Source organism: Diorhabda carinulata, chromosome 1 (assembly GCF_026250575.1).
Source record: "Diorhabda carinulata isolate Delta chromosome 1, icDioCari1.1, whole genome shotgun sequence".
NCBI lineage: Eukaryota > Metazoa > Arthropoda > Insecta > Coleoptera > Chrysomelidae > Diorhabda > Diorhabda carinulata.
Window position 1 is genome coordinate 7,694,345 of NC_079460.1, and position 22,675 is coordinate 7,717,019.

Here is a 22,675-nt window from a genome sequence, read left to right on the forward strand (position 1 = left end):
TTACTATACTTGTTAACCTATTAATTATTGCTGAAAATTAATCATTTTATATATAAATCATTAATTAACTACTAATATTTTAACAAATATTTGAATTAACTCTTAAATTCAAAAATAGTATCAGTGTAGCCATCTACTTTCAAGTACATGAAACTTTCAATTATGTGGTCGTTTTAATAAACATTGCAATTATGTATTAAAAAAGGTTTATGCCAAGTCGAATTGTATGGGGTTTAATTACATTACACACTATCAGATAAAAAATACATTATATTATATTATTTATAGAAAAGAAGAATCGTAGAGGTGGGGTTTAGGTTAGTTTCTAACTTCATGAATGTATTTTTATAAATGTCAAATTAGTCAAATGGAAAGATCCAAATACAGAAATCAACTAACTGTGAAGATTTAGTCAAAGTTTTAATTATGTTTTGTGACATTAGAATTTCTTAACTGGAATGGAGGTGTTTATATTGCAATATTAAACATATTTCGTATTGAAGTTAAATTAAATTACGGACAACTGACAAGTGCCAGCTCATCTGTGTTTATGAAGATTTATCTTTATTGTGATGAAATAATTGCAATAGAATGGCTTATGAGGGAAGTACACATAATGTAGAGCTTTCTCCGGCCTTTATTGAAACTTTACAGAGTGATTTTAAAAGTCTCTCTTCAGAATCCAAAAAGAAATATCCCCAAGTGAAAGAGGTAAAACTTATTTTGTGATTGAAGTATACATTACAATTATTTTACGTTGTAGGCTTGCGAGGAAGCTATTAATAAGTTAAAAAGTACTCAATCTTCACCACAAACGTCAATATATTATGTTGTCAACCAAATTATCTACCCCCTTTCTCAAGGTTGTGAAACGAAGGATGTTAAACTGATAAGAGTAAGTGTTTTGAATGTATAAGTTCCAATACAAAAAAGATTATGTCTTGTAGCTATGTTTACAAATAATGCAAAAACTGATAACTCATCAATTAGTGGATCAAAAAGGTGCTTTATACATTACTGATACATTATGGGCTCTTATGGAACTGGGTATAGAAGAGGTCAAAATATTGCAAACTGTTACTCTACTATTGACAACAAACACTGTAGTTCATGGTGAAACTTTGGCAAGGGTAAGTCGAAGCATTTTTTCCTATTGAAATAATAGTTCATTCATCACAGAGGTTTGTTTTCAAAATGTGTGTATGCCTTGACTCACTAAATACATTTGAGCTTTCTCTTCATTTAGTTTCTTATATTTAATATTGGAAACTTGAATTTAGAAGGGATATTTAGACACTGAGATGCTAAGCATAAGTAATTTAGCTTAGAGAATATGTTCCCAAATGAATATGTTGAAAAAAATATTTCAATATGTCCTTTAATTATAAAATGACATACTGTATTGTTGATAAAACAATATAATACTATTTTGAAGTTTATGGTGTACAATGATCACATTTCAACATCTATTAATGGAGTAGACTCATTTTTCACAAAAAACCTGTTTAATTATAAATTTAATCTATATTTTTATAGACTTTAGTACTATGTTTTCGACTCCACTTTGCAAAAAATTCAACAACTATAAATACAGCTGGTGCAACTGTAAGACAATTGGTATATCTTGTATTTGAAAGAGTTGTATCTGAACATGAACAATTTTCAAAAGCTGAAAATTTGCCTCAGAGAATACCTATCAACTTTGAAGATTTGAAAGTTCCTAGTGGGAACCCACCAAAAGGTAAGGAAATAAAATATACAAATTATAGTTATCCATTTGTACTTGGAACATTTTGAATTGATAGATTAACCAAACATACTTTTATTACCTAATTGTTTACTGTATAACAAAATACCAAACATAATTGTACTTTGGGCCAGCTGATAAAATAGAAAATTGAAATAATGATAGATTATGTAAGTCTGATTTCCTGTTTTGCTGTAACAAGATAAAGTTCATAACATTAACTAATTATAGAAATATTATAAACCTAAGGAATAAGCTGGGTATCCCATAATCTTTCCATGGTTTACTTAGAAAATGTGGAAAAGCCCTTTACAGTCTCATGACTTTATCTGCACTAAAATTTAGTAATTATGTTATTCACTAAATCAATCTTCGTTTTGTTTGCAAATTATAATGAATTTCAGAAATACATCAGTAAAATACTAAATTTTAGTTTTAAATATGCAATGACATTTCTTTATTGCGACATTTTTTGCTTAATCATATAGTTCATTATTGATTTGGTCATATCTGCTTTAATGTTTGCTGTTAGTAATTGCAACATATCTATTTGCCAATTTAATGTTTCTATGTAGTAAATAATATAATAATTGTTGGTTGTGTTTGGTTTATATTTCAAATTATTTACTAAATGTCAATAAGCTACATTATCAGTAAGATAAATATTACTATTCAAGATTAGATCAATATAACAAATGTTTGTCTAATTACTCTATTATTGGCTCCTTTGTCCAATAAAAATAATTTTCAGGTTTGCGTCATTCTACAGTAAGACCCCACTTAATGGGGTTGGGGTAAGATGGATAGAAAATTAGTTATGCATTTAATTTAGGAATTATGGCTTTTAATAATTAACTATTTATCTTACAAAAGTAGAAAAAATATAAACAAATATACTTATAAAAACAAATAAAATTGCAAGTCATACAAATTATTCAGTCTATTCTATCCATAATTTCAGTTATAGTGATCAAACTCTTTTTTACAAATGCCATCGAAAGTTCTTATTTCTCTTCTTTGAAATCACTGCTTAAATGTTCGTACAAGTAATAAGCCTTAAAATTGAATATATAACTCCTTAGTGCATTGGTTGGATTGAGGCAGTTATTTTAGACAGCAAGAAAACCACTTTGAATGGAATGCATATTGTTAAGTCTTATAAATTTGTTGGGTGGCTTGGAGCATTATCAATGAATAGTAGTGCTTTTTGTTAAAGTTTTCTAATTTCACATAACGTTTATCAGATGGGGAAAAATGTTCAGTGAACCAATCCTGGAAAATATTCATAGTTATCCATATATTTTTATTTGACTCTCAAGTCAGAGATAATGTTGATTTAGATATGTCTCCATCACTATTGGGTTTTTGGAGTGATAAACTAATAGTGGTTTTCATTTGAAATCTCTGCTTGTGTTACCACACAGTAGATCTTTTGCAGTTTTAAATCCTGGTGCTCGTTTCTCGTCATGGGATAGAAATGCATTCGTACAGCACCATACCAAATAAGAAGCTCAACTACAGTGCTTCGGACATATTTGGAAACCTAGCGCTGCGCACAATTTCGGGGAATCCTCGGGTTGAAATAAAACAGCGCTAAAAGAGAAAGCGTCAAGTGGGATCTTACTGTACTAGATTTAAAATTATATTGAACTTCTAATACTCTAACTGTTACAGGCTTACCACCATGTGCTGGAGATGCGTTTTTACTATTTCAAGATTTAGTACAATTAGTAAATGCAGATCAACCTTTTTGGTTAATTGGCATGACAGAAATGACAAGGACATTTGGACTAGAGTTACTGGAATCAGTATTAACACAATTTTCTTTAGTATTTTATAAGGTAAATTAGATTTTCAAGTAAAATATAATACAGAGTACTAAGAATTCTGGAGTGTGAGTTTTTATATCACACTTTTCATATATTTCGATTTTATGGAAGATATCATACAAATTGTTTTATTTGTGCTTGCTTTTCCAATAGGTGCTCTTTTAATAATAATAATAATAATAACAAATATCACTGACCTTTGATTTGTTAAACATGTTTTTTAATGTAATTTTTCACATTTTCATAATAAATAAAACAAATAGCATATGTTATTCACAAAAAAGTATAGATTTTTAGAAGGTACTGATCTATGTAATAACTGTTACTTATTTATAGAATGTTGAATTCAGCTTCCTTCTTAAGGAGAGAGTATGTGCTTTAGTCATAAAATTATTTTCCCCAAATATTAAATACAGAAGCAATGTACCAAGCAGTATTCAGCAGGCTACTCCATTTGAAAAACCATACTTTCCAATTAGTATGAGACTACTAAGAGTGGTATCCATTCTTATCCAAAAATACCATAGCTTATTGGTAAGTTTTAAAAATCAACCTAATGCATGAAAGATATAATTTATATTGTGAGGGAAATCAGAAAATCAGTACTTAGTATTAACAAACTTATAAAGTTTAGAATTTCACCCGAGATCCATACCAAACAGGTCCTACGTCATCAGCGCCAATTGTGTATGAGAGCGACCAGCCTGTTTTACAAAATGATACTGGCTAGAGTGACTAGTCGCTACTTCGAAATTATCTTCACAATACCGATTACATATATTCAAAAGAACTTTTATTATTTTATTGTTCCTCTTCAAGGCATTACACCACTATTTCTATATTTTCTCTCCTTTTGGTACACTAATGAATACTTTATTTGGTGTAGTTATTATTGTATTTATACAGTTTGGCACAATATTTATATCGAATATTTCGAGTAGAAATTTCAAAAAACATACTATAACAAAGGCGTAATATATCTTATGTGAACTAATTCTCTAGTCAAGCAATTGGAACTGTTGAAGTAGCTTACCAGCCGTACCGCTACAAGGAAAACGAGGGCAGCAACGTATTTATCCGAATTTTGATAATTAATTGTGAAATAATTATAGAGAAACCAGATAAATTGCTAAATTTAAATGTGTCCCTTTCTGAAACATAATAATTCAAATGTCGTTTCCAAGCTCATTGTTGTTAGAATCAATTCATTAATCATAGTGATATCTTTATATAAATATATTTAAAAAAAGAGTGTTTGGTTTGAATACTTAATGGCATTTTGGATTCTTGATGATTGTTGTCCAATATTACAGGAATCACTTGTCAAAATCTTATAGTTAACAGAGTTATCAGAGCATGATCATGACTTATTGTAATGTACAGCTTCACATTAATCTGAACATGAAATTAATTAACTCAATCTTGAATTGTCTTATGATTACAATTTGTATTTATATTTTTTGTAGGTGACGGAATGTGAAATATTCTTGTCTTTAATTGTAAAATTTCTGGATCCTGACAAACCTACTTGGCAGAGGTCACTTGCACTAGAAGTTTTACATAAAATGACTATCCAGCCGGAACTGTTGAACTCATTTTGTGAATGTTATGATTTGAATGTACATACAACAAGCATTTTCCAAGATATTGTGAATTCTTTAGGTGCCTATGTACAATCTTTATTTGTTAGCCCACAATTGCAGATGGGAGCAGGCAGTAAGTATATAATTTTAATTCATAGTGATAGTTTTTTCACTCCATTAAATTTATATATATAAAATATTCATACAATTAATGAAAACATTTCAAATTAAACATAATATTGTAAATTTTCTAATTTATTTTAGTTCCAGTAGCACAAGGTCAGCCTCCTGTGTACCTTGGAGGCTTACCAGCAGGGCCCGGAGTTTCTCCCCAACCAGGCTTTCTTTTGAGAGGAGTATGGTTACCTATTGTAGCTACATTCCCCACTGGACAAACAAAATCTACTTAGTGAGTATTACAACAATTTGTTTCTTAAAAAGTTTATAATTAAAGGGTTTTATTGTTTAACTGTTTATTCGCATGACACAAATAGTTTTGTTGCATATTTTCGATAATAGCAGCTGGGACCAAATATCAACAAAAATATGAAATTTCTAATATGTGGACATATGGATATGTAAAATATCTACTGCTTCTCACTGCCTCTGGATCAACTGTTTCCTACTCCTCCATGTTTTTCTTTTAACTAGATTAAATAAATGTTCTAAGATATCCTTAGATCAAGACCATTCTTGACTAAATGAAACATTTGTTGAAATCACTAAATATTGTAGAAAAAAATCGACCCCATCTTTGTCTTTTTGGAATAATCTTAGATCTAGCTCACTAAGTATTTGATTGAAGACTGAATAAAGAAAATATCACATACAATATATGTTTTGTATAAATATTTATTAATATTTATATATATATAGAAATATTTCCATCAAAGTCAATTTGAATATTGAATCCATGAGATTAAAAATTTTTATAAGCTTTAATAATATCAAAATACTGGAAATCTTAATTATTTCCCAGACGATCAATACATAAGTATTAGAAAGCTTGGATAATATATTGAAGTTTTGGTGTTTCCTTGCCACGTTCCCAATAAAAAAACTACTCATAATATAGCTAATATAGCAAGACTTCTTTACATATATATATATATATATATATATATATATATATATATATATATATATATATATATATATATATATATATATATATTTATATATATACTTGGATGGCGAACCTATGACCCTTGGGTCGCCATTCAATTCTATGATTTTAAATGATATGAGTTCAGTTAAAAAAATGTATTCACTGAACTTTACTTAAGTATATAATAATTATTTGATTTGTATACATAGATAAATAATAATTAATAACAATATTGTTAAGAAATACTTACATCGAAATGATCTTCACTTTTATCATCTTGTTCGGGAGCTATCGGCGTGCCTTCGGTACTGAATTCAAAAAATTTTATTTTGAAACAACTTTTGAATTATTGCGAAAAAAAAATAGTTTTGTTATAAAACATATATATGATCTTTCCATTTAACACGAAATAAAAAAATTTCAAAAACCCAATTTCACTTGTGTATATAAATATTGACATAGCAATATGATTCTATTTTAGTTTGGAAATGCTGGATAAAATAGAACCCCCCATAGTTCCAGATGGTTATGGCATATCAGTAGCTTACGCATGTTTGATGGAAATCATCAGATCTCTTCAAATTACCATAAATCCTCAACATCTTCCAGAGGAACCTGTGGTGCCTAAGAAAGAAAATAGTAGAGAGTTAAATTGTCAGCTTATCAACTCCAGTTGGTGTGGATTGTTGGCTGCTTTAAGTCCACTTGTTGATGCTAGTACTGAAGAATCTGTATCTGAGAACGTTTTAAAAGCTATTCAGACTTACACTTCCTTGTGCGGAATGCTTGACTTACACACTCCAAGAGATGCTTTTATAACTGCAATTTGCAAATCTTCATTACCACCACATTACGCTCTAACTGTTTTGAATGCTGTTACTTCTGGTGTAAACCTTAGACAAGGTAAGTGTATCAAGACTTTCAATCAATTGAAAATTATTGTAATAGAATATACCAAAACGGAGTTACTGAAAATATAGAACTAAAAAAATAATGTATATGTAAAACTTAGGTGGTACTTTAAAATGGACTGTTAAACATATTCATAACTTGTAAAATGAAAAATTTGTTAAAATTTCAATAATTCCGAAAATTTTCATTCGGTGGTTTGAATTTGTTTGAATTTTATCCTAGTATATCGTAAAATTCGAAGGTGATTGGTGCATATATCATATAAACAATGCATTAGTGTTTGTATAAATAAACAAATAATCATTTTCATACATTTCTAGCGCATAGAGATAGTCAGGATATAAATCTTCCTATGGTAGTCCAGTATGGTGAAACAGAATATCGTCAACAAGTTGTAGCAGTTGGTACTCCTCTTCCAACGTCATCAATTCCAGCAGGTACTCAACAAGGACCTGTGATGTTAACTGCAAAAAATTTACAGTCAATGAGAGCATTGCTAAGCTTAGCACATTGTCATGGAGGTATTTTAGGTACATCTTGGCATTTAGTTTTAACTACTTTACAACATCTTGTGTGGATATTGGGCTTAAAACCGTCAACTGGTGGCAGTTTGAAAGCTGGTCGACCTACAGCAGATACTAATGCTGTTATTACCAGTTCTGTTATGGACAACTTGCCCGTTTTGTCAACAATGCTGAGTAAATTGTTCGAATCTAGTCAATATTTAGATGATGTAGCCCTACATCATTTGATAAGTGCTTTGTGTAAACTGTCACAAGAAGCTATGGAACTTGCTTATTCAAATAGAGAACCATCATTATTTGCTGTTGCTAAGCTTTTAGAAACAGGGTTAGTAAATATGTCAAGAATTGAGGTACTTTGGCGACCTCTAACAAATCATCTTCTAGAGGTTTGCCATCACCCTCATATTAGAATGCGTGGTTGGGGAGTAGAAGCTATAACATATTTAGTAAAGTCTGCTCTACATTATAATCACGCTATACCCCTAAGGGAAAATCAGAAACTTCAAACATTGCTTTTGGGACCCTTGTATGAATTATCTTCAGTGCCCCATGGAGATGTTAGACAAAAGCAATTGGAATGTGTGTTACAAATTTTACATACTAATGGAGAGACACTGTCACATGGTTGGCCTCTAGTTCTTGGTATTATTGGAGCTGTAAATGACCAACATGGGTAAGTTGGTATTATTTGCAAAACCATATTTAAACTCCGTCAACAGCTTTTCAAAAAAAATGGCAAGTTATTGATTATCCAATAAAAAGAGAGTAATAAAAATAGCACGATACACACACAGCGGTATGCCTATGCGCAGACATGCGCGATCTCTCTCGCGTGATATAATTTCCTGCCTGTTTTGTGAAAAAAGATCTATTCAAAATATGATTAGAAAAATTATGAAAGTATTCAATTTAATAATATTGTTTTTAATATATTTTATTTATTTCTTTGAGCTAATAATATATAGGTAACTAAAAAATGTTTTAAACCTAGACACTTACATTATATGGAACTACCTTCTTTGAAATGAATGGAACACGTGCTAAAATAAATACCACATAAAAAAGGGGTATCGTATCTAAATATTTCCAACCAGACTGAAAACGTTTTTGTTTATAATTTCACAAGTGATTCGAGAACGACATAAAATAAGTATAATTATTGAAAAAAATAGGAATTGCATGTGTTATTTTGTGATTTACGACATTCATTCACTATATTTTTAATTCATTTTATCCTCTCAACCACAGGATCCCATCCACTGCTTTCGCCAAGTCTTTTTTATGGAAACCAAAGTATTTAATACCTGTGTCTTTGGTATTTAAATTAGTGTTTTTGCATATAGCAATGATATTATGATCTCATAATAGAAAGTACAATCTTTAAAAGAAAATAATAACAGTTAGTTCAACTCTATGCTGAACACAAAAAAATATCAAAAACACAGTAAATACGTAGAACTCCAACCCTAATCTCAATGGCCAATAAAGCATTCGGATTCCAGCATAACGTTATGCGTAAGGCGTATCACATTGAGCCGACTATTCAACATAACGGTGTATGTGTATCGTGGAAGCTAGGCCATAATTGTTAAAAGTGTGTGAATATACCAAACATTCTAATTGAAACTTTTTTTTTCAAACTTAGATTCTGAAAAGTTAAGCAAAACAGTTTTAAAAAATATTAATTTTCGAATAAGTATGAAGAAGTTATAACATGCCATTCAGCTTGTTACGTTTCTCGTATATATATATTAAAGATAAGATTGGGGCTTATCTATGGAAATCCGGGAATCAGACCTGACTTCTGTGCCACAATACTTAAACAAAGGAACATTCAAACATCCAAAATGTTTGATTAAAAATGTAACAACTGAATGGCATGTGTTAAAGTAATATATTTTCATTCATTAAAACAGGAAATTAGTTGTACAAAAAAAATGATAGAAGTTAACAAAACCATGTTTTTACCTATAAATATTAAAGCAACTTTGCACTTTCAGGGAAAACCTCATTCGTATAGCATTCCAGTGTCTCCAGCTAGTTATAACAGATTTTTTACCTGTGATGCCATGGAGATGTTTACCTTTGTGTGTAGATACTGTCTCTAAATTTGGTTCTCAGACACAAGAATTGAACATATCTTTAACAGCAGTTGGTTTGATGGTAATGTAAATTATTTAAACTAATATTGTTAGTAACCATTACTTTTCATCTAATTTTTTCAATAAATGTGTAAATAAAATCAAGCCCAAAAATTCTGATTCAACATCTGTTATACTAATTAACTGACCTAAACTTATTATTAGAATAATATAGAAAAAAGTATAAGTAAATATTAACTACAAACTATCTACTGCTATTAGAAGTTTAATATAAGACACCAACAAATTTTACAAAACTAGCGTCTTTGAAGGCGTTAACAACTGACAATATTGATATCTTATTATTGCGAAAATACATTTTACAAATTAAGTATAGATAAAAGGAATAGCAAGCAAAAGACAATTCAGATCACTTTTAAAATCAAAAATATTTTAAAACCAAATGTATCTGTAATCATCGAGATTATGTCAAAATACAAAAATGGAAGTTGTATACTCTCATCCCAAGCACAATTTCTTCTTCTTCTTTCTTTCATAATAGGTCTAATGCCTGTTTCTTTTTCGATATTCTGGCTCTAGATGTCACTCCACCTCTTTCCAACTCCAAGAGTTGTTTCATTTTTGATGTTTCTGGTCTTGTTTCTGATATATAGGTCTGATTACAGTACAATTTGAAAACATGAATTATTTAATTACAATTATTAGGACCCTAATTCATATTTGTAGTAGAGTTAACTGTGCCCTTGGTTCAAGAAGTGTAACTACCAAAGAAAACAAGCTTTTGCGAGTTATTAAATCATTACGGGAAATACAATTTCTAAGCCAACATATAGTAACAAAATTGTGAACCTACTAGATTTATTTATTACCAAAGTACTGTCAACCGATTATATGTAGTTAGGAGTTTCCATTTTTTTCAACAGTAAGTACGAATATTATAACTAACATACAACCAGTAAAATTTCAGTAAACTTGTTGATAGTACCCTTTAAAATGTACCAACTTAAATTGTAGAAGAACTATAAATCTCGTTCTAAATACTTCTAGTTGTACAAAATATATTCTGGAACAACAAAAATATCACACAGCATAAAACAGCAAGAGATACCAGATAAAAAATTACATACGTTATGTATTTGAAATGTAAAAACTAAGGAAAAATTAATATTTCTTGTTGAAACAAATTTCTATTCTGATTTTATCATATTTTATATCATATCATATTTTGATAGACTAAAAGAAATCAGAAGAGGCTTAAAATTAAAAACATTTAGAGGCATAAAAATTACCAATTTTTTGCTATTATAAAATATTATATCTTCAAAAAACATTTGTCTAACAGAAAAATATCTAATGAGAGCAAACATAGAACTAGGTTAAGTAAGTACCTGAAAAAAAGTAGTGATGGATACGAACTGTCCCAAAGTTCATTAATCAATTGAAGTATTGTCATAACTATGGGTAAAGAATTTTGTATTTGGTTATTATTTTTTTACACAACACCAAAAAAAATTAGATTAAATCTTAAAGTCTTATATGTTTTTTGCTAAATTGTCTTGAATTTGGGTCTCTTCTAATCAACAATTTTTTAAAGATTTTAAAACATGTGAAAAATTAACGTTTTGATGTATTTGGGTTTTTATCAAAATAGTTTTATTTTTAATCAGAAGAGATCTAAAATTAAAACAATTTAACAACAAAAGCATAATTTTTATAGCCCTAAATAGTTACAATTTGATAGTATCATATATTGTATTCTACATATTTGTTTCAATATTATATATGAAAAAAAAATTTACAATTTTCATTTTTTTATCATTTCAGTGGAATATATCAGATTATTTTCACCAGAACCAAGGAAAACTCAGTCAAGCTTCTAATGAAGACAACACTGTTTTGCCAGACTTTCCAGGAACACTTAACATGCCAAGTTTCGACAAACTTTGGATGTGTCTGTATGCAAGGTTAGGGGACTTATGTGTAGATAGCAGACCTGCCGTCAGGAAATCGGCTGGCCAAACCTTATTCTCAACAATATCTGCTCATGGTAGTTTATTAAAACAGTCAACATGGCAGGTTTTGCTTTGGCAGGTCTTGTTTCCTCTATTAGATAAAGTTAGAAGCCTTTCTAATTCTGCTAGTAGTGAAAAAGTAGATGCTGGAGGCAATATTTTGATTCATCATACAAGGAATACTGCTCAAAAACAGTGGGCTGAAACTCAAGTGCTTACATTGTCAGGAGTAGCTAGAGTATTTAATACCAAGAGACAACTCCTCCAAGCTTTAGGAGATTTTCCTAGAGCCTGGTCTATTCTACTAGAATTCATAGAAAATGCAGCTTTAAGTAAAAATAATGAAGTATCCATAGCAGCTCTCAAATCCTTTCAAGAAATTTTATTTCTTAACAAAAATCAAAATGGTGACAATAAAATATCATGCGATGATAAAGATATTTGGGTTGTTGCGTGGAAAATTTGGGTAAAAATTGGTACAGAGATTACTGTACCATTAATAGAGCAAGAGACACAAGAAGATTTTTATATTCCAAGCCAGATGTTTCTTACAGCCTTAGTACAAATATTTCCAAATGTATTTCAGCATGTAAAAATCACATTTACTTTAGAAGATTTAAAACAGTTAGGCGCTGTCCTTTTGAACGCTGTAAGCATTCCTGTATTTGGAGAAACTCCATATATAATCTCCACTTCCTCAGATATTACTTTAACACCGTTACATGATGGAGTTTTGCATGTTATGGAATTATTGCAAAAGGAAGCTCTACTAAAAAATAATTCAAAAATGATACCTGAAATATTCACCTTACTATTGTCATTTTCAAAGTTCACTTGCTCTCCTCCAACTTGTTCTAAAGTAGAAAATAAACATAATAAAATGGCAGATTGGGTGACAATGAACTATGTGCCATTTGGAGAAAAATCTATATCTATGGTTGTAAAACTGTATGAAAAGACTGCTGAAAACCCTGAAGTAATTACAGCAAATATATTGAAAGACATTATTGTAACGCTCCATACTCCTTTAGCTCTTAAGTACAATTGTGTATCAAACAGTATATGGAAATTAGCGGCTAATAGCCTGTTGACAGTACTTAAAGTTGGGCTTAAAGTCGCTAGAGGTCATGGAAATCAATTTGCAACTATGTGGAACGAACTTTACAATACACTCAATGACTTTTTATTTCCAACCACGTAAGTATATTGTCATTTATTTATGATTAGTAAGAAAAAAGTTCATCTAATTTATAGATGCGCTCCGGGAGAAAAAGGCTTAGATGAAATGGTTTCTGACGAGGCAACAGATTGTCAAATAATAGATTTATTACGTACTGAAGTCTTACCTTATTCCAAAAATATTCCAAAAGACTTTATTATGCAAGTTGTGATTCTTTTAAATAAAGGATCCATCCATTCTGCTACAAATGTCAAAACTGATGGCGATATTGAACTAACGCTCAGAGAAGAATTTGCAAAAACATGTTTTGAAACATTACTTCAATTTTCTTTGATTGATGGAGCAAACAATGGACTCTTAACTAGTAGTGATGATAAAAACAATGGTATTGCTGGACATTTGGCAGTTACATCTTTATTACATCGGTTTCAAGAAGTTTTAAAAAAATACATCGAAGATGAAAAACTTAGTGGAAAATGTCCACTGCCACGGTAAATCTTCATTCCTCAATTGTTATGTAATTTATGCATATCTTTTAAATTTTGAAAAAAACGAATTCTATTAAAATTCAACGCCATTAACAACCAACTAACCTGACCTAACCCATAACTTTCAACTTCACTTAACGACTTAACCTATAAAATTTATTGTCATTTATATTCAAGCCAATGAATATTAAACTACATCCAGAACGACCTAACCTATTGAAATTTAATGTTATCCATAAATTTAAAAATCAATATTAAACATCATTCACTGAAACTTATCCTTTTCTAACCTATAAAAATTCAAAGTCATTCATAATCTAACCAATAAAAAATTAATGAAAATTCCTATAGTAACCAGAATCAATAATTCAATTGATCAATATTTCTATCAACGTTAATTTGAATATTGAATTTTGAATTCTATGAGTTTAAAAATTTTTACAAGCATTAAGTAAAATTTATACAAATTTCTTATATTGTATTTGATCATAATTTCAGTCCCAGACGATGAATACATAAGTATTTGAAAGCTCGGAAAATATATTGGACACTTTGGTGTTTCCTTCCCACGTTCCCAATAAAAAACCGCCCTTATATATATATATATATATATATATATATATATATATATATATATATATATTCACAACAGATACTGTCATCCTGGCTATCCTAAAGGGATTCTACAATAAAATCTACAAAGCCAGATTGAAAATGGCTCAATTTTTGATGATAAAAACCAATAATAGTGACATTCTTCAATATATGTATAAATTGGTTCAAATCAGAAATGATCAGTTATTTTATTACAAATATAACTACAAAACATTAGATTGTCTTTAAAATTTTCTAGTTAATAGACATTATATTAAATTTGCAGATATCGACTATCCGAGATATCTTTTGTACTGAAAGCCCTAACAACTCTAATAGTTTCTATGAAAAAGGCAACCACTGTGAAAGGTATGTATATTTTTCTGAATCATATTAAAATTTTGAAATGTCATTTTAAAAAATTAATTATTGGGAGATTCTCAGAAAGAATTATATTTATTTTAGTAACAATAGGTACTTGCATTTGTTTAATAGTATTTATTTTATAAGTTCTCTATATGAAATAATTCTCAGAAAGAATTATATTTATTTTAGTAACAATAGGGTACTTGCATTTGTTTAAAAGTATTTATTTTATAAGTTCTTTATATGAAATAATGTCAGAAAATAAAATATTTTATTAAAAGTGAAAAATTGATATCTAAATGTTTGATTGAAAATCGCAAAAATTTCAAATTTTAAACTACATAAGAAAACAATTCTTATGGGTTTTCAGTTGTAACGTCATAAGTTTAATAAAAACATTGAGCAGTTGGTTGCTTGATGATTACGAGGTTATCGTTGCCGGCAATATAACATGTGCTGTTATAATACAGATAATATTTATTAGTTACGTATAAATAAAATATTTTCCTCTATATAAGAATTAAGTGAATAAACCTTTTATAGGTTAAGTTCTTGCATGTTATAATCACTTTAAAAATTGAAAGCAAATCAAACTTAATTGCTATAAAATATTAAAATAAGTTAAATTTAAATCTTACTTACATTACATTGATCCTGGCAACAAAAGAATCATATCTCACAGTATCATCAAAGCGACCAACAATTAACAAACCATTTTTTTGTATATTCGAATTTCTTAGAATAATACAAAAACTTTGTCAGGTGTTTTAGTCGTGGTATTTTTACATCCTGGCACAAAACACAATTTATATACCATTTTTCAGATTAATCAAAGTTTAATGATAACGCTTATTCAAAAATAACTGAGAGAATTATTGTCGTATTTACTTTGTATCATATGTTCAAGGTTTATTTTATACCTATGACGTCACACAATATGTAGGACTTACTGAAATGTTTAAACTAACTACAAAATTTTTGAAATTTCAATAATTGATCAAAAAATGAACAAAAATATATAATAAAAGTTGTATATAAACTATCCAAAATTCAAACCATGCAAGTATTCTATTATGGCAACTGTGTTGAAAATGAATATTAATTGCGCTGATAAATTTACAGAGATTATCTATTTTTGTTATAGTAATTCATATTCTTCTTTCTCATTATCAAGATTTTTTTTTTCCATTTCATTAAGTGTTCATGATTTATTAACGTATAAAATTATTTGAAGATAATAATATAAATAAAGTTATTCATTTCAAATGTTCAATGTTCAGCTTTTTGAAAGTTTCAAAAATGTTTACCAAAACAGGAGCTCAAGCATACAAATGTTTTTCTTCTTGGACTGTCACTATTTGTGCAACTAAGTATAACAAATTAAGTATTACAAAGTATTACAAGTATAACAAATCACTTTGATGGTTATTGTTCTACTTAATTGGTTTCTTCAAATCGTTGATTTGAAGGGAAAAGTTCATAGGATTGGATAAAAGATTCATTGATGTAGCTAAATTCTGCAATTACTTTAACCATAACTTATTAAATGACAATTGGAAGTTTTGACACAAACTGTAAATCTATATTTATTATGTAGATGTGCTTTATACACCAATTGATCAAATGGAAAATCTTAAGATTTTGACGTATGTGAAGTTTATCAACTAAATAGAGAATAGAATGACAGTTTCACATCTTGAATTGTTTCTTATCCTAACAGTTTCCCATTTTAAATTGTTACTGGTCTTAACAGATTCACATCTTGAATTTCCTTTTATTTCTGTATAGCTATAAAATTTTTATTGCATATTCATAATGTTTCATTATTAAATTTTTGCTTCAGAAGACAATAAAGCTTGGGAACAACTCATAAATCTCTACCCATATCTAGTGGAATGTACAACAACTTCATCCACTCAAGTGTCGAGACCATTGAGAGAAGCTTTACTACAATTCTGTGATCTTTTACAACCACCACATAATAGAAACAATAATGTTATTAAGATTCCAGATTCATTAATATAGTATTATCATTTTCGTACCTGTACAAAGTCGTCATATCTGTAACCATATTACACAAATTATAATCAGCACTGGGATTTACTTATGGACTTAATGAAATTTAATGTTTATAATAAAATACACTTGAATCCATACCAATGAAGGTAGATTATCAAAAAGGCTGTGCTTGGTGGGTTATATTTCAATTCTATTAAAAAACCATAATCTAAATTGTTCGAGTAAACCTTGACTCATTGATTGTTTAACAATTCACTTAATTGAAATGAATCAATAAAAGTAAAAAAAACAACTGAAAAACATCAGATATACTTTAGTAGAATTATATGAGATAGAAGGTTAAAAGCAGTATACTTTGTATGTAATGTAAAAACGAAGGATATTCTTTTGATTTCTAAATAGTACGATATCCATCTGCAGGATTAGTGCGTTCTTCGGTTTTTTGCTAAAACCTAAAACCCAACACATCGTACGATGAAATATTATCGTTTGGTTATTGATGGGCAACGACATATTATTGGGCCTATTAGGCTTATAGTTTTTATTTGAATCTGTCGCGAATTGTACAGCTTTGCTATAAATATTATGTAAGACATTTTTATTAAAACAAATTATCCTTTCTGATAGTCTACTAGAGTAATGAATCTATAAATTTTTTATTAGGACCAATTTTTTCAGTACTAAATTACATATTCATATATATAAAACAATGTACATCAGTCAAAATTCATTATCTCACACTTTAAATTCTGCTCTACTATTTATATAGACCAGTAGATTTTAGCAGTAGAGTCCCACTGCTGAAATTATTTTGTTTTTAGTATAAAAAGAACGTTGTTAATAAATATTTGAAACCATTGCTAAAGCATATATCGCTGTAGAAACTTTATTTGCTACATTCATAAATAAATTATTAATTAAATTGTACAATTTTGTTGAACTGCCGCGAATCCACATTATCATCATCCCATAACATAAACTGTTCCTCAAAGTTCAATAACACGCTTACAGGCGTGGTATTTTGAAAATTCACTTTTGTTTAAAATGAGAACTTAATGCGAATCCTAGTAAAGGGTGGGAAAGGTAAATGGAATAAAACAATAGATTGAAAACAGTATTTAATCAAATTTAAATATATTTTCCACGTGGAATAGATACAACCCATGTTAAGTCTGATCAATGGCGCGTATAAAGTTGATATAATATTTGATATGTTATATATACTTCTACAATATCTTGGAACATTTGTCAATGGCCTTGTATTTCAGTGCAGATAAACAAATCGTTTATACCAAATAAATAACTTATTACTACAATTTATGTTGCAAGATAAGCGTGTGTTGTAATATTTTCTTTGTAGAATGCATCTATTCATTTGTTGAGAATGCATCTATTCATTTGTTGAGAATGTATAGTTTTTTCTTATAGATTGTGACAAATGTACCTCGATAGTAAAAAATTGATAACAGAGCTACAATTAGTATTACAAGTGTAAACAGTAAATAAAATCACAATTCTTCAAATGTGTCTTTCTTTGAGTTTTCAATCTTCTGTCTTGCTTTTGCCAGAATAGCTTGCAGCTCTGTTGTTCGTACTGTTTGATACTGAAACATGATTTAAAAATCCTTACTAATATTATAAGTGTGAATATAAGTTTGTTTGTTATGCTTTCACGCGAAAACTACTTAACCGATCATCATGAAATTTTATACACACATTCTTGGGGGTATTATAAGTAACGGTAGGATATTTTTTATGAAAAAAAAATTATTTTTCACGAAAGATAAAAAAATTATTTGCCAAAAAATCTCAAAATCTAGCTTCTTAAAAACCATCTAGCAGTTCAGTAATGAATTTCCAACCCTGAGTAATGTAATACCGTTGCACTGTATTACCGACGGTCACGTCAATATCCAATTCAATTGACTATAGTTTCAGCTGTTTGAAATTTTTTTATATTTATTGTTATTTTGTTCTGTCATTATGTATGCAGTATAAAACTATTTGAAGTTTTTAGGTTAGATGTCATTTTTGAGGTTAGATACTATCTTTGTTTTTGATCTTACTCTTTGGTTTTAATTCTTACTTTGCTCTTCTTTAAAAATACCTCGAAAGCGGAAATTTGATCTATTCAAAAATTCGTCGCGGGCTCGTGCAGCAAAAGTTGCACGAAATCACGCAGTGCTGAGAAGACAGCAGTAAGCAGAGCGACAAAGTGTTTTGAGAGCAGCTTAAACTCCTCTTTAGGCACGATTTAGTTCAGAAAGACAAGCTACGCTGCAGGCAGCTAGAAGAGCGATAGAAACACCAGAACAATCGCAGGTGAGAAGAATTCATAATACAGAAATGCAGACCACGCGCCGTAAGGATTGGTCGGTATTCAATGGTACTGGGTTTCAATATGATCCTTCAATTATTAATGTCACTATTGCGATGCTCTGGAATGGAAAGATGAAACTGTTGGCATGTGCTGGTCAGTGGTAAAGTTTCACTTCCATTACTTGGTGAACCAAAAGAGCATTTGAAAACTTTATTGTTAAGTATTACAGATGAGTCAAATCAATTTTTAAGCAAAATAAGAAACTATAACTCTTGATTTCAAATGACATTGTTTGGAGTTTATAAAGAGATAAGAATGCCAGGACTTTCACCAACTTTTACTGTACAAGGGCAGATATATCATGGTCTACAGAAGTCAGGTCTAACTTTCCAGCCCTATGAGATATCAATTAATCTGAATGATGTAGTTAAATATTGGAAATGTATTTGTTCATGTACGTACTGGAGAAAGAGACTTGCATATCGACACGAAACTACCAAAAAGGGACACAAGAGTTTTATTGACCATTAGAATAGAACGTTTGTAACACTACAATTTTTACCACGTTTTTATTGTTTTCGTAATGCATATTATAGATTTGTGGTTGTTTTTGATCAGAAAGCACTTTAAAGAGGTATATTATTTTACTATTTACCATCAAATAACACTTTCTATTGTTTATAAAACAACAACATTAGTTCGTATTCTAGCTTTGTTGTTCACCTCTATTGAAGTTTGAAAGAAAATTAACAGATGTCGCCACTTCGTAATTTTCGCGAATAAATCTATTTGAACTTTTGAGGTTATGTGTCATTTTTTGGTTAGATGCTATTCATTATGATTCCAATTATTCCCACTGAACTTCCATTCCAATTCAAAACATAACAAAGCACAAAGGCAGATATCAGGAGCGCATTTAGAAAAACCCCGATTCTCTCATAGTCAACTATATGTGTCGTAATGTTCGGAATTTACACATATTTTCACTCGACTGAAAAACGTAGTCTACAAAAATGTCTTAGATTAATACACATTTATATCTTTTGAAATTGTTAAAATTCAATATTATTTATTTTTGTCTTAACGTTTGTTGTTACATTTTAATAAAGTTTTAAGTTTTTAAAACTTCATAGTATGTTGTAATTTTTGAAAATTGATAATCCTAGACAAACAATAAAATATAGTTATCATATTGATTGATTTAACTCCACTGTAATGATCTCTAATACTATAATGGCTTCAATGCGAGCGAAGCTTCTGGTAAAAGCTAGTACATTTAATAAATTAATATTGGAAAATAAAAAAGTTGCGTTATAGATCTTTTTAAGAGTATGTTAGTGATGAATGCTCATCCATCAATACAATGTATTTTTATGTAATTAATATTTCGGATACATAACTTCGAACGTCATCTGCTGCCGACGTGATCATCATCGATTGGTGAAAATTTAAGTTTTTCACTTATTGTTTAGCTTAGTTTTCAGCGTATAGAAGCAAAATTGCCAAATTCCGATTAGGTTTATAAGATAAGAAACTATAGGGCTTTTCGGAAACTTTAGTTAACCTAAGCATGACCTGTATGTTTGGAAAAGAATCTACCTATTTAAGTCTTTTGAATTTCAAAAATTATCAGTTTCCCTTATATGGTAGTCTATTATAAAGGCTTGCGGCTTTTATACTTTATGGTTTTTCAATATTAACATAACTTATTAAACACTAGAATTTATAATACAACTAAATAAATGTCTACAGATACGAAAAACTGTAGAGGGTATCAACGTGAAATAACAAAAATTAACACATTAAATTGAAGCAATACAAATCAAATGTTTTTGTAGGTTGAGTTTTAAATTTCAAATTTTCACTAAAAATTAAACGAGACGTGATAAAACAACGTTCGGAAGCTGTGATAAAAATATCCTGGATCATAATTTCCGAAAAGTTCTTATCAGTATGGAAGGTCTTTTGAAGACGACTAATGAGCATGACTATTGGCAAATTTTTATTCATCGAATCTCTCGTAATTTGGATATCCAATCTAAAAATTCAATTTATATATTTTTTGATGATTCAGCTTAGAAAATTGAATGATAAATATGTATCTATGACAGATATAGAAAAGCAACGCTGTAAAGTGAAACCAAACAGAGACCGAAAAAACTACAAATGTCAAACTGGTTTGAAACTCAAATAAAATATATACGTCACCGACATTGGAGGATTTCTTTTTTTGCTTAATAATGTAGCATATTGAACGGTTCATGTGGGGTTTGAGAAATCATATCTAACTCCATCAGTTAAGCAACAAACAATGCTGCCTCACAAAGCACTAAAATATGTTTCAATATGTAATTTATAAACCAAATCTTCATTAACGGTGTATATTTAATCTATAAATATGTTGATCAATATTGAAAAAACATTTTTCTGTTATCATTTTTTGATTGAGGAGATAATTTAGTAATAATGATACTTACTCCACTTGTGGATTTTTGGATACTAATCTGAGAGAACAAACGTTTCCCTTCATTTTTTCCACATATTCTTTCAAGTTCGGCTTTTTTAACTTCAAATAGATGATGACCATTGACCCCTTTAAATTTGTTCCTAATATTTTCGTTAAAACCTTTAGCTTCTAACCAATCTTGCACCTACAGGAAAATTTATATACCCATTCAGCAAGTTAGTAAACTGATTATGTAAGTAAACTTTATTGTCTTTGAGAATTTTCATGTCATATGATTTTCTTCAGGTACACTATTATTTAAAACCTCTTACCTCAGATGGATTAGATTTTTGGTTGATGTATGTTTCTGGAGTTTGCTTGATGTCTAAATATCTTTGTTTATTTCTGTCTCGAACCAAAGTTAATACACTGGTCAATTCTTCTTGCAAGTCATTGGACATCGTGGACATTAATGACTGCCTGGATTGTGTTCTCTTTATAGAAGTAGGTGTAGCAGGTGCACTGGGAAGGGGAGCAGGAGGGGGAGGTGGCGGTGGAGGAGGAGCAATTGGACTATCTGCAGAAATATTTCGATTAGCACAACGTATTTTTCTGGAGGTTTCCCAAATTAAGCTATTTGATAACACACACACAAGCACAAATAACTGCATTTATGGTTGTATTTATTGAAAAGTCATATTACATGTTCAATAATAGATGTATTTATGAGAGCTCAGAAACATATTTACACTAAATAATTGTAATTTTTTTTAAGTTTATGTGCTACGGACTATTGCACATTTTCCTACCAGCTGAAGTCTAATTGTTGCTATTGAATCGTGCATTCATCCAAACTCTTGCATTAAAAAAAACATATTTTGTTAGAAATACGTTTCTGAGATTAAATGGTAAATTTTAAAATGATCAGCGTTGTATAAGCTTAAATATGTAAATATGCACCCAAACATATTTAAAATTACGATATATTTACGACTAAAAACAAAGCAACGTACTAGACACAGTAAGCGTTTCGCAGTATACGTATCAAAAATGTGTAAAAGGTATTAGAAGTTAGGAGCCCTTAAGAACGAACAAAGGCAAAGCTATAATTTATGTAACAGAATCGCTTTGTGATAGGGAATATTAGAGCGAAAACTAGCAATTCGAAAAAAAATATATTGGAAGATTGTACAGCACAAGACAGTTTCGAAGGTTTTTTGATATAAAATGAAATCGACCGGCTAATTTGGTGTCTTAAATACTTGAACTGAAAATTCCAGAGATATATTCCAAAAATAATGAAGGATTTGTTTTGGGGAAGTATTATGAACGGAACAAAAACTTGTTTGCTTCCCATCCAACAACTTTAGCTGGTAGTAAATATATATATTTTCATGTATTTGTGGCATTAGCAAATTCATTATTTTTTATGAAACTCTGTTTTT

The 22,675-nt window shown here is 29.5% G+C and overlaps 2 protein-coding genes across 5 annotated transcripts in view; one reads left to right on the plus strand and one right to left on the minus strand.

Moving 5' to 3' along the window:
- The first annotated feature begins 219 nt into the window (after positions 1-219).
- Positions 220-17,391, plus strand: LOC130901234 (protein MON2 homolog). Of its 2 annotated transcripts, XM_057812445.1 has the most exons (15): positions 220-711; positions 764-895; positions 948-1,130; positions 1,537-1,741; positions 3,422-3,588; positions 3,913-4,110; positions 5,043-5,292; positions 5,424-5,568; positions 6,749-7,170; positions 7,500-8,376; positions 9,704-9,866; positions 11,630-13,014; positions 13,072-13,488; positions 14,366-14,448; positions 16,289-17,391. In XM_057812445.1, exons 1-15 carry the CDS (start codon positions 592-594, stop codon positions 16,468-16,470), a joined length of 4,929 nt encoding a protein of 1,642 aa, XP_057668428.1. In that variant the 5' UTR covers positions 220-591; the 3' UTR covers positions 16,471-17,391. The 2 variants fall into 2 exon arrangements, with proteins under 2 accessions (XP_057668428.1, XP_057668437.1); XM_057812454.1 differs by lacking the exons at positions 220-711; positions 764-895; positions 948-1,130; positions 1,537-1,741 and adding an exon at positions 3,218-3,372.
- A 178-nt stretch (positions 17,392-17,569) lies between these two features.
- LOC130901248 (epidermal growth factor receptor kinase substrate 8-like) overlaps positions 17,570-22,675 on the minus strand; it is a 43,189-nt gene continuing 38,083 nt past the window's right edge. For all 3 annotated transcript variants that reach the window (XM_057812466.1, XM_057812482.1, XM_057812476.1), the window contains exons 9-11: positions 21,563-21,807; positions 21,262-21,435; positions 17,570-18,068 (exon numbers count right to left, since the gene is read on the minus strand). In XM_057812466.1, the coding sequence (XP_057668449.1) occupies positions 17,973-18,068; positions 21,262-21,435; positions 21,563-21,807 (515 nt within the window). In that variant the 3' untranslated portion in view covers positions 17,570-17,972. The remainder of the gene's footprint in view (positions 18,069-21,261; positions 21,436-21,562; positions 21,808-22,675) is intronic.

Bases quoted from the DNA above. Each gene is read 5' to 3' on its own strand.
- LOC130901234 (XM_057812445.1), top strand. From the start codon at position 592: ATGGCTTATGAGGGAAGTACACATAATGTAGAGCTTTCTCCGGCCTTT. The intron at 1,131-1,536 runs GTAAGTCGAAGC...ATATTTTTATAG, and splicing joins ATGGTGAAACTTTGGCAAGG to ACTTTAGTACTATGTTTTCG. The intron at 9,867-11,629 runs GTAATGTAAATT...TTATCATTTCAG, and splicing joins TAACAGCAGTTGGTTTGATG to TGGAATATATCAGATTATTT.